At 34.1% G+C, this 11,938-nt stretch overlaps 2 protein-coding genes across 2 annotated transcripts; one reads left to right on the plus strand and one right to left on the minus strand.

Annotated features, from left to right (window-relative positions):
• The first annotated feature begins 1,725 nt into the window (after positions 1–1,725).
• LOC112522941 (ribosomal protein S14, mitochondrial) lies at positions 1,726–2,691 on the plus strand. The gene has a single exon (XM_025132297.1). It carries the CDS (start codon positions 1,825–1,827, stop codon positions 2,137–2,139), a length of 315 nt encoding a protein of 104 aa, XP_024988065.1. The 5' UTR covers positions 1,726–1,824; the 3' UTR covers positions 2,140–2,691.
• A 1,649-nt stretch (positions 2,692–4,340) lies between these two features.
• Positions 4,341–11,702, minus strand: LOC112523207 (probable leucine-rich repeat receptor-like protein kinase At1g35710). The gene is made up of 11 exons (XM_025132719.1): positions 11,426–11,702; positions 10,599–10,746; positions 10,424–10,495; positions 10,174–10,245; positions 8,655–8,726; positions 8,430–8,573; positions 8,063–8,143; positions 7,885–7,956; positions 7,727–7,798; positions 5,303–5,374; positions 4,341–4,739 (listed from the first exon to the last, which is right to left on the minus strand). The coding sequence occupies exons 1-11, from the start codon at positions 11,520–11,522 to the stop codon at positions 4,649–4,651; spliced, it is 993 nt and encodes a 330-aa protein (XP_024988487.1). The 5' UTR covers positions 11,523–11,702; the 3' UTR covers positions 4,341–4,648.
• Between the last annotated feature and the right edge of the window lie 236 nt (positions 11,703–11,938).

Here is an 11,938-nt window from a genome sequence, read left to right on the forward strand (position 1 = left end):
TGTTTTTATTAATTAATATATTATATTATTAAAGACTTGTTTCAATTATATTTTGAAATATTATAATTGATTAATTTTTCAAAATGTTATTTTTTGTCATCTTACATTCTTATCAGCTGATTTTGTCAAACATGATTTATTCATCAGCTAGTTTATTAACCATTTTACCAACCATAACCTTAATTGCACAAGCAAACAAATTTGGGTAAGGAGGTTTTTTCTTCACAATCTTAAGTGGTCAAGAAGCTTATGAAACAACACTATTGTGGACAAGTACAATTGATAATCAGTATTAAATAAGTATAATCTTTCATCTGTTGAAAACTTCTTCAGGTTTGAGCTTGGACCAGGCTTAATATCATCTTCTAGTTTTCTACAAAACTAACGCCAAATGCAGCAGTCGCTACGGTAGTTCGAAACTCCAAACCTTATGCTTTGTCGTAATCACAAGAAAGCTTTTTTCAGACCTAATTTTGACATTTTTCGTCTGTCTATGAATCAACAATGTGCATATAAGATGAATAAAACAATTTCGTTTGTAATTGATTTCTATTTTCATCCATTGACCCAAAACAATGGTCTGCCTCACATATCATATAAGATGAATAAAAATAGAAATGGTCAGCCTCACATATCATAATTAATTAATATTTTTTTTCTAAAAAGATATTTAATAATTAAATTAAAAGAAAAATTAAAATTATTTAACACATTTTTATCATCTATGAAATAAAATAAATATACCTTTAATTTTTATGTTACATAAATATTATTAAAATTGTTATGTTTACGTTTTGATAACCATATATTTTTAATAATAATTAAAAATAATAATATGAAAATTATTGATATGATAAATAATCGTTGTAAATGATTAATAAATGATATTAATGTATAATTAAGTTTAATTTTTAATTTATATTAAATTTTATTAACATTTATTTATAATTAATAGCAGTGTATAATAATTTAATATTAATGAGGATTATAATTGAAAAAAAAATGATAATAAGCTACCAAAACGACACTTCAAATAGCGTTTTAATAAGTTAACTTATGTGCATCTAACCGTGTATTCAAAAAATAAGCTAGCTTATTTTTATCAAACAATACCTTAGTTTTTCTTACAAATATGCTTTTCGTGAACCTGTGAAGTTCAATTGAGGGCAATTTTGTCCATTGAGCAAAAAAGCCTTTATCTCCAGTCCAGTAGAGAAGGTATGTAACAAAACACACGATTAGATTAGTTGTTTGGTTGTTTTTTTTTCTTTTAAATCATGTATAGATAAAGTTGTTATGTGTGAATTAATATATTTGTACATATTGGGAAAATTGTTGTTAGAGTTTTTTTATAAATAGAATGAGCGTTTTTTTAATTGATAGGAGTAGGGTTTTTTTTATTTAAAAAAACTTGATTTTCTGCATAAACTCATCCCTAGAAACTTACTGAATAAACCATTTTCTATATCATTAAGTCACAACAAACTTGCAAAGCTGCAACCAAACAATCATGTATAGCTAATTGAATAAGTTGTGAGTCTCATTAAACTCAATAAGCTGCTAACAAACAGGCCCATAATCGAATGAAACTAAACTTATGAGTGGACAGTGAATGTAAAAGATAGAAGCTTTGGACCACAACTGGATTGAGCAATAGTAAAGGGACTGGTTTTGTAATTTACATAATATGGTAAATCCTAGGGTTCAGATTTGCTCCCAATTCATTTGATCCCTAACTTTGCCCCTGCCGTTGTTCTTCCTCTGCGTCTTCAAGCATTGCGAACTGCAGGTCTCGAACTCGCTCTTCAAGAACACTAGATTGCAATGGGTCTTAACATGTCGGATAATCGGAATCTACAAGATCAAAAACGCAGATTGCTCGCTGAGAAGTTCGAATTGAGGAGAAAGCTATACAAAGCGTTCGCTAAAGATACCGATCTTCCGAATGATGTGCGGGAGAAATTCCGTGGTAAGTTGGCTGATTTACCGAGAAATAGTTCATTTACTCGAGTGATGAATCGGTGTGTTTTCACTGGTCGTGCTCGTTCCGTTTATCAGATGTTTCGAGTTTCTCGTATCGTGTTTCGTGATTTAGCTTCTGGTGGTCTTTTGCATGGCGTTAAGAAATCTTCGTGGTAGAATCATCGAGTCAATTTCAGAATAAGGTTAGCTTTCCTGATCTGCTTGAAGAATCGCGATATTTTGATCGATGATTATTGTTGGATTAGCTACTGTTTTCTTCCTTCAACTTTTTGGGATTATAAATCTACGTGAATGTCGGATCTGATAAATTAGGATTCAATTGGTAGCTGATTTTGTTGAAATACTCAAGAAGCGCAATCATATCGGATTCAAATAACTGTGTTTGTTTGAACTGATTCTATTAAATGTTGAACAGGAAATTGTGTTTGATTTTATTCAACTTTGAAGATGAATGATATCGAGTTTGATTAACAGGAAGTTGAGGTTTGATTTAAGTTGATTCTATTGATCTTTCAGCAGGACATTGTTTTCTTAGATGCAAACCAACTCTCTTCCCAAACAATGCTATTGATCAAATCCTGAGAATTTAGTAGCATCCATAGAGCAAATTTTGGTTGCATTCAGTTAATATCAATCCCCTTGCTGTCATTAGGATCAACTGTCAAAGGAAGACATAATTCAACATCTATTTCATTTCTTCTTTCTCCTCAAATCAATTTGATGTGAAAATTGATTCAGATACTTAGGATTTTGCCATCTCTCTCGTCAAATCGATTTAATCGGTATCTCTGATCCCAAACTATCGTTGAATGTACTGATGATGATTCATATTCATTATTGCTTTGATTCTTGCATCAAAAGTGGGTAAAATTTGATGTAAATAATAATTAATCTTCAACCCATTATACTATCTTTTCTTGTTTACTTCTAACACCAAATAAAATATTTCAAGTATATTTCTTATTTTTAAGTTGGACACCGTTTATTAAATGTGTACTCGGTAAGTGATTACCTAATAAATTTCCTCATCAAATGAACATGACAAGGGTCAACGATCTTCTTGGGTAAGAACCATTAGAAGGATGATGACTCTTACCCAAGTAAGTGAGAATGACGACTCTTACTCAAGTAAGCGCTTACCCGGTAAGTTGTTGCATTTCATATGTTTTCATGCACTAAAATCTTATGCATCAAAATAAATTATAGTGTTAACTACTGTCAGTAAGCACTTACTGGATAAGCATTTGGGTAAATGAACCTTTTTAAATTTTTTGACTAATGCTTTTATAATTTTATTTAAATTTGTTTTTATGAATAGAAGAACACCAAATTTGGTGCAATATTATTTCAGTACAAAAATGGTGCAAAAGTTAGTGTTGAGTCACTTTAGCATAATGTAAAAAATGCTATGAAAAATGAAATATGATGTTGGATTGGAATAGAATAAAAAAAGATTTGGTGTTGGATTAGAGATGTTTGACTATTTATGTATATTAACGACATAAATCATACTCGAATTTGATGGTACTGATATGCGAATGCAACGAATTTTAAGAGGTAAACCCATAAACAACTGCTAAAAAATATCATCAAACTTGTTATAACGGTCTGATGTTCCAGATCGAAAGAAGACAGGTTCATAAAATCATCATGAATCAGATTTTTGTGAGTTAACTCTGTTAATTTTTATTTTTCTAAACGAATCAGACTATAAAAATTGATTGGACTTTTTTTGGGACCAAATTGTGCCAGACCAAGTCCCAAATTTTTAAACTTGTTCGTGTGCAAGTGCAACTGTATTTTCACCCCATGTGAATGGTTTTTCCTGTAATTTTACTACTGAATACGTTCCAAAACAAAAATTCACATTTCTATTAGAATTTATTCTAAGATAAGTGCCCAATTTAAAAAATATTCAAGGGTTGGGAAAAGAGATAAATTAATTAAGGGTAAAAGGGTAAATTGTCAGTGTAATAATAATGTATATCTAAAATTATGTGTCACTTTTACAATGGACATTTAGAGGTTTTTTGACAATTGCCGAATGATTTGATATAGAATGATTAAGTTGTCAGAATGATTAAAAGACTGTTGTGATATAATGCAAAATGAAATATGATTGTTTGGTAATTATTCATAATGAAATTAGGTCTCTGGATGGTTTAGGTAGTCCCAACATACAAAATCATTCAAAGAATTTTAGAATCTTTAAGATGCAAGCTTTTTTTTTGTCAAACAAGATTCAACTTTTGACGATTCAGATGTTGCCTCTTTATTGAACTATTAAGAGGTAAACAAACAAGCTCGTAGTTTGAAATGGAGGGAGTAATATATTAAGAACTGCACACTTGTAATTTGAGATGCTAGTCACTAGACAGATTATGAACAAACAAAAAAAAACTCATGGTAAAATCATAAGCTATAACAACCGAGGTTCCCAATCATAACCGAGGAAATACATGCTGTTATAATACCCATTCCAAAGTCGACTGAAATTTTCTAACCAAGCTATAGAAATGGTATTCCCGTTTGGGATACAAAGAGAATCTTGAGACACAGTTGGTAATTTTCTCATTGATAAGAGGTAGACTGTTGACAACAAAACTTGGGAATTCTTGTATCGTGCTTCGTTTGAGTAGAACATAAAATTGGGTAGTGAAGTTGACTAAAACAAGAAATCGGAGTCTGATAATTCGAGTACTTTATGAATACCAATTGGGTTCACGCCTGGCCGGAATGCATTCCCTTCGATGTATCTGCAAAAACAAACAATGTGAAGCAAATGTGTGTGTGTATATATAGACTTTAGATCCGCGAGGCCCGTGAGACCAAATAAATTAACACTGAAACTTCACAGCAAACCACTTTGGAGGTAAACCTTCAGAGTGTTTTTTGTACCTTTCACAATGTTTTGCTGTGAAATATCAATGTTATTTTTTATGGTCTCATGAGTCTCACGAAACAGGTTGGTTTCACGTGAACCAAACCCTATAATCATTTACAAACCCAATATATTGTACAAACTTACAAAACAATTTTCATGTATTGTTTCTTCTTTTACATGTGAAAATGAGTGTTTATACAATGTTCTTTTATATGTGAAATGTTCAAGATGTTTTGTATATGGAAGAAAACGGTCTTGAAGATTTCACTTATGATATATAAACACTGCATTTTACCCATATGTTTCATACATGAAAACTGGTTTCTAAGTTTGTACCAGTTATTGCATTTGTAAAATGAGACTCTCTCTCTCTCTCTACGTGGGGGGGTGTGTGTGTGTGTGTGTAATTCTTGAAGGTTTTGAAGGCAGGCTCACAGTTCTTTCAGATAAGGATGCTTGTAGAAAGCATCAGGAATTCTTCCACTTAATTGATTGTGATCCAAGTACCTAATAACAAAACGCTTCAATCAGATTAAAGAAACCTTATACTAATGAAAACATCTCTATCTGTTAGATACAAAGCCTCATTTTGACTCTATACTGTGAGAATTTGTCAATACTATCTTCTTCCAACCTTTCATATAAATGGTGTTCGTCTTTTTTTATTTTATTAATGTACTAGACAATTCACAAACATATAATAAGAATCTTAGGGGGAGTTTACCTAAACTCTTACCCGGTGAGCGCTTACCTGTAAGAATCAACACTCCAACTTACTTTACCGGGTAAGATTGTAGTCCATCAAAACGGCATCGTATGCAACAATTTACCCGGTAAACGCTTACCGGGTAAGAGCCATCACCCTCACTTACCAGGTAAGACTCTCTATCATTATCATCGCTATTACAAGGTAAGATTTTCGGCCCTTGCCATGTTCATTCGTTAAGCTAAATGACCCGGTAAGAAGCATTTAGTAAACAACCCCTTATTAATGATCATAAATACAGGTAAACCCTTGAACCATATAAATGCTACTCCTTCCATCCCGAAATAAGTGTCCACATTTAGTCTCTCTCAATACAATGTCTACTTTCAAAAGTGTCTATTTTCCAATTCTATCGGAGCATCTCCAACACATTCTCTAAAATATAGCAAATGAAGATTTTACTCCAATAGATTCTCTATGTTCTCTAAAATTGAGAAAACTCAAAATTGAGAGAATTCTCTAAAACTTGATGTGAGGAGAGAAATGAACTTTTATTCATTTCCACCAATGAAATTGAATTATTATTATTTTATAAAAAAATGTTTTTTAAAAAGTGTATTGGGATGATAAAATCAATAGAATATTTTTAATAAACATAATTAATGTTGAATTTTCTAAAATAGAGAATCTCTTGGAGTTGAATGTAATTTTTTAGAGATTTTAACTTTTGTTTCTATATTTTAAATAAATTATAGAGAATATGTTGGAGATGCTCTCATTAATTATGAGATGAGAAATTCTTTAGTCCCTCGTCATTAAAGGTACAATTAGAAAGTATATTGATTACATATTTCCAAAACCATGTGCCATTTTCATTGTGGACATTTATTTTGAGATTGGGAGTATGTCTTTTGCTTCCTGCAGTCATTCTTGTGCGTGTAACCTGTTTGACTATTTATACCAACAATATCATCTACAACTTTGGTACTACTGCTAATAAGCAACAATAACATCGGTCCTACCGCTAATAGGTAACAAGGGTGTGACCCCAGTTTAGTCGCGGAGGGGATTTTTTTGAGAAGAAATTGTTTCCAGGAATCAAAGTAGTGACCTTCTGGCCGATCACCAAGGGATAACCTTAGAGGTCTCCCAAGGACCGGCCATAACTTTTGTAGCACCAATCAAGTGTATAGATACCAGCATGAAACAATTAACAACCAACAACTGGAAATCAGGCAAGGAGAACAGAGTTTGCCTCAATGATAAACGACCCTACTCCACCAAACTCTAAGGAATGCAGAAAGACATATTGGGGCATTAACTATACTGCTAATAGTGTAATCTTAACCAGGCTCACTAAAAATGTTTGGCAAATTCTGCTTGACCAGTACTGTAAGATCCCACATCAGTTGGCATGGGGAACAAAGGTTGCGTTATAACTTATACGGGACTGAATACCTCCTCTATCAGACGCGTTATAAAACCATGAGTCCTGGTGTGGACAAAGCAGACAATATCTGGTACAGTTAGTTGGATGGTATTAAAGCCGGGAACCAAATTGGTGTGCCAGCGAGGACACTGGGATCCCCAAGGGGGTTTACAATAAGATCCCACATCGGTTGGGAAGGGGAACAAAGGCTGCCTTATAAGGGACTGAATATTTCCTCTATCAGACATGTTTTAGAACTGAGTCCAGATTGGACAAAGCGGACAATATCTGGTACTATTAGCCTGGGATGTTACAAGTACCTCAAGTCGTTTATCTACGACAAAGCATATGATTAATTTCTACGTCAACCATGTAAAATCGGTTAGCCATCTAAAGTAGTGACAAATAATGAAAAATATTCTTGTAAGACCACATTAATAATCAATCTACACATGTACAAAAGAACCTTCCCCAGTCCTAACCTTTCCTAGCCAACTTCAGTCCTGTCCATATAATTAATCCTGGTGGTAACTGCTTCAAGGGGGAAAATCTTGAGAACGTTCCTAACTGGTAGTCCTAACGGGTCCTAGGCAGGCTTAATCAGTCCCAATCCTTAGGTGCCCAGACCTACCCGGTCAATTTTGCCCATCCCATCACTATAAAGCAGATAGGAAACATTTCTTCAACCACGTTCCAATAGATGATAAGATTTGGGGATGCTTACAAGTAAGTTAACTTGGGAATATGAGCAAGTCCAGCTGGTACAATCCCTGACATCTTGTTGTAAGATAAATACCTGAAACCATCACCATTACCGTCAGATTCAAGAAATTTGGTACGACATTATCATCTCAGAAAGTTATTTGCACAAGCAATACTTACAGAATTTCAAGATTAGTCAAGTTCGCAAGCTGTGCTGGTATTCCTCCGGTCAGATAGTTATTATTAAGATAACTGCAAATATGCAACAGTCAAATAAAATGTTATATACATAATTGGTAGATAGAACCAGAGGGTTATAATTGGAAACAGGATCAAGTTCCAAGCAGAATGGACATACAGATTGCGCAGAACGGGAAAACATCCTTCCATACGTATTAGTTCCCTTATAGTTCCAACCAAGTGATTGTTACCGACATCTCTACAAAGACAGTTTCTCACCTTGTCAACACAAATCATATTTGCAAACTTAATAAATACCTCTTCATATTAAGAAAAAAGAGTCCACTTATGATTTTATTGATTCAAATTTGACATAGTTTTCATATCTCCACAAAGTTCATTTATAATACTTTTTAGGAGATGCCTAAAAAAATTTGTGCAGAAAGAGAGATTTTTCTTTATTTTTAAGCAGAAAAATGGAAAGACTAACTCATTAAGTGAACTCTTTTTGGTGAGGTATATGGTAGCATAAGGTTGAAAGGTACAGGTGGCGAAGATTCCGTAAGGTGCCCAATTCTGGTGGAATTCTCCCAATAAAGCGATTTTCATGAAGATGGAGATACTGTAGCTCCGGAAGATTAGCAAGCTCCCTGGGGATTTCACCCTTAAAGCTATTGAAACTCAAGTACCTGCAGACACATGAGTAACTGTTCGATTAATTGTTCTTTCCATATATCAACGGCCCCTAAACAAAGAGTGCAAATACTCACAGATGTGTTAGTTTCTTCAGTTCACCTATTTCAGGAGGAATGACATCCTGCAGCTTGTTCCACCTCAAGTTACTGGAAAGATAGCAAATATCAACCAAGATGAGTTCTAAGTTTGGCTGATAAAGTACTACATTGATGTATGGGAAATAGAGTGACTTAAGTAATTTATCTATACATGTCACATTAACCTACACTAAAAGATTTGTAGGGTGTAAACATAATCATTTAGAAGACCCCGGGAACTATATAAAGCATGAAACCTTGTTGTCCGCCCATTGACTCACCCTTGGTAATTTAGTAAGCAATACCCAAGTGTGGATCCGAACTCATTATCTCTAAGATAAACTGAACAAGTCCCAACAAATTCAGCAAGGCAGCTGGACTGTAGGGGTGTAAATGTTATTACATTGCTAGGTTCGTTAAGATAGTGACAACATAAAAGAGTAAAAAGAACAAAAAGAGGGTGGGTAAAGTTTGTCAACTTAATTATGTTTAATCAACCCAAGCAGCTTTATCCTATTCATGTGAATGTGTAACAGGGTCTCGATTTTTATTGAAGTATTTATCTATTGTACTTGGCAAAAAAGGGATTTTAGTTGATACTTGATGAATAAGTCACAAGTTGGAGATGCATTGTTTAGTGTAAAGAAGATAAAAACTCGCCATTTAACGGCCAAATTATGTTTGAGTAACCGGCACGCAATGAAAAGTAATGAAACTAATGAAGAATGGTGCCCCTTTATAACTTGGCGATTACTGTCAAATTAATACTCCCTCCGACCCAACATAAAAACAGCCATTGACTTGGCACGTGGTTTAACTTGAGTGTTTGACTATTAATCAAATATCTAAAGTTGCCCCTCGATGGAGACAAAAATGAGCAACTTTATGGACCAAACATCAATCTCACCAATAATATGTAATTAATGACTAGTAGTAAAAGTAAATCTGGATCAAACCTTACCCAAAAGGGAATTTTGCATTTAAATGAAAGGGTGGCCACAATTAGAGGCAGGTGAGAATAAAGTTCTACAACATACTGATTTTCCTATTTTAGAGAAGGGTGAGCAAAAGTGTAGTGAACTCGGTGTAGGAATAAGAGGTAAAGAGCATCTAAATATTGGCGTGGTTATTTGTAATTTCCTATGAACAGCTGATTATACAGTTAAAAAGTCACTGTATGGATTAATAACATGTAAGTAACTTAATTGGCGGTAGTCCTCTTTAAGATGCTCATTTGTTACTCCATGCAAAATTAGACAAGTTACAGAGAGGAAGCTTGAGGCTGCAAGTCTGCAACTAAGGTTCTCAAAGGCATAACAAAATAACAAATATATATCAAAATCATGATGAAGATATATCAAAGTCACTATAGCTACTATTCAGACTTCCAGGTGTAAAAAATGTTTGAAAAGGAATCAAACAAATATGATAAAATTTGAAAGTATAATGATGAAGCTTCCTATGAACTATACAGTGACTACTACCAAGTACTAATGAATCAAGTAAAGGATCTTACAGTACTTTAAGACGCTTCAAACGTCCGATTTGAGGTGGAATTGGTCCTGTCAACTTATTGTTGTGGAGATCCCTGCCAACAGAATATTAAATAGTTTATCCCACGATAATTGACTATCACAAAAGTTAACACCAAACCCCGCTGAAATTGCTTTTAATCATAATTTAGAAACCTTGAAGCAAACAACCAAACTAACACCAGCAATAAAAACCTGGGTGACAGCATAGTAGGAAAGAAAATAAAGTCTTACAGCCTCGTAAGATCCAGCAGATTGGTTACTGCAGTAGGAAAAGGTCCAATAATTGACACCGCATATACTTCCCTGAAATTACATAGTTGGATCCAATGTAGACAAATTCAGATCAATTGCACAGATCTGTAACTTAGTAACATGTGAATACAAGCAAGGATGAAGTTACACTTACAGTTCAGTAACTACTCTATAATCACCTTGTGTGGAGCAAGTGACTCCAGACCAGGCTGGTAAATCACCATCTCCACAAGGATCATCTCCAACCCATGCATACACCACCCTCCATCCAAGAGATGCTTTAATTTCGTTAAGTGCTTTCACTACAGTCAAACAGAGACACTATTCATCCACTCCAAGACAGGTTAATTGTATACTTCCATTTTCATAATTTTCTCATAGTAAAATCAATTTACATAGTAGAACTAGATACATCAAAAAAGGCAACAAAAAAAAAAGATTCACGGATTTGATAAAAGAACTCCTTGAACTAAAGCAAGAAAATGAGCAGGTACATGAACTTCCTTGAGGACTGTCACGAGAAGAGTGCTGATTCTCAGCATCTTCTCTTAAGTTTATTTTGGACTTCAATTCCATGCCCAATGATTGATATCAGTTTAACATTCAAACTAATCGAACTGATTCGACTCCAAACATCAAATTTCTTGCTAGTAAATGCTTACATATTTTAACCTAAATTTATCCGAGCAGTTGTGCAACCGTAAAACTCTTACTAGGCACTAAAATTAAACATCGAACTACTGAATCTTAAAAACATGTCAATTGTGCCAAAATGATAAACGATTAACAGGCCAACGCCCAATTTCCACTGCAAATCATCGGATCAAAGAGCAATTTCAAGTAGTCATAATAAACAGCATTCTCAATTGTAAGATAAACAAAATGCAAATTTAATCACGCCTCTCCGAGATAAGGATACATATAAACAATAACAAATCACGTAATTCCAACGGAAAATTCTGAAAAGAACTGAGCAATTACCGTCTCTTTTTAGCGTTTTGCAGTCAACAGCAACATTGAAAAGGCACGAAAGCAAGACAATCAATGAAACTGCTGCAGATACACGATGACACAACATTCTCAGTGAAATCGATTGCGATGCCCCTTTTGTTTTTAGAATTTCAAACTCTCATTCGTCAGTAATTCGTGTACATAGGTTGTAAATCACTAGATTGAGATGCAGATCAATATGAGTTTGAATCAGAGTAAGATCTCAGTGATGCAGAGAGAGAGAGAGAGAGAGAGAGAGGGAGAGAGGGAGAGGAGACGGAGGTCAGGCCAGGTATCGTCGGTGGATCTCAACTCCATTTAGTTTTGTTTATTTTTTCATTTTTCATTTGATACCCTGAAGTTATACTTAGATCACAATCACACCCCTCAAGTTTTTGTTAATCATGTTTAGATATCCAAAATATAGGGGTGTGCATTAGACCAGACTAAGGGGTCGTTTACCAAACGCTTATCTGGTGAATGTTTGTCGGTAAAATTTAACAT

Source organism: Cynara cardunculus (assembly GCF_001531365.2).
Source record: "Cynara cardunculus var. scolymus isolate 2C chromosome LG 12, CcrdV1, whole genome shotgun sequence".
NCBI classification, from domain to species: Eukaryota; Viridiplantae; Streptophyta; class Magnoliopsida; order Asterales; family Asteraceae; genus Cynara; species Cynara cardunculus.

Excerpts from the sequence above, each read along its gene's own strand:
- LOC112522941 (XM_025132297.1), top strand. The coding sequence starts at position 1,825 with ATGGGTCTTAACATGTCGGATAATCGGAATCTACAAGATCAAAAACGC.
- LOC112523207 (XM_025132719.1), bottom strand. The coding sequence starts at position 11,522 with ATGTTGTGTCATCGTGTATCTGCAGCAGTTTCATTGATTGTCTTGCTT. Across the intron at positions 10,747-11,425 it reads CAAAACGCTAAAAAGAGACG|TGAAAGCACTTAACGAAATT; the intron begins GTAATTGCTCAG and ends GTTTGACTGTAG. Across the intron at positions 8,144-8,429 it reads TTACGGAATCTTCGCCACCT|AGATGTCGGTAACAATCACT; the intron begins GTACCTTTCAAC and ends CTGTCTTTGTAG.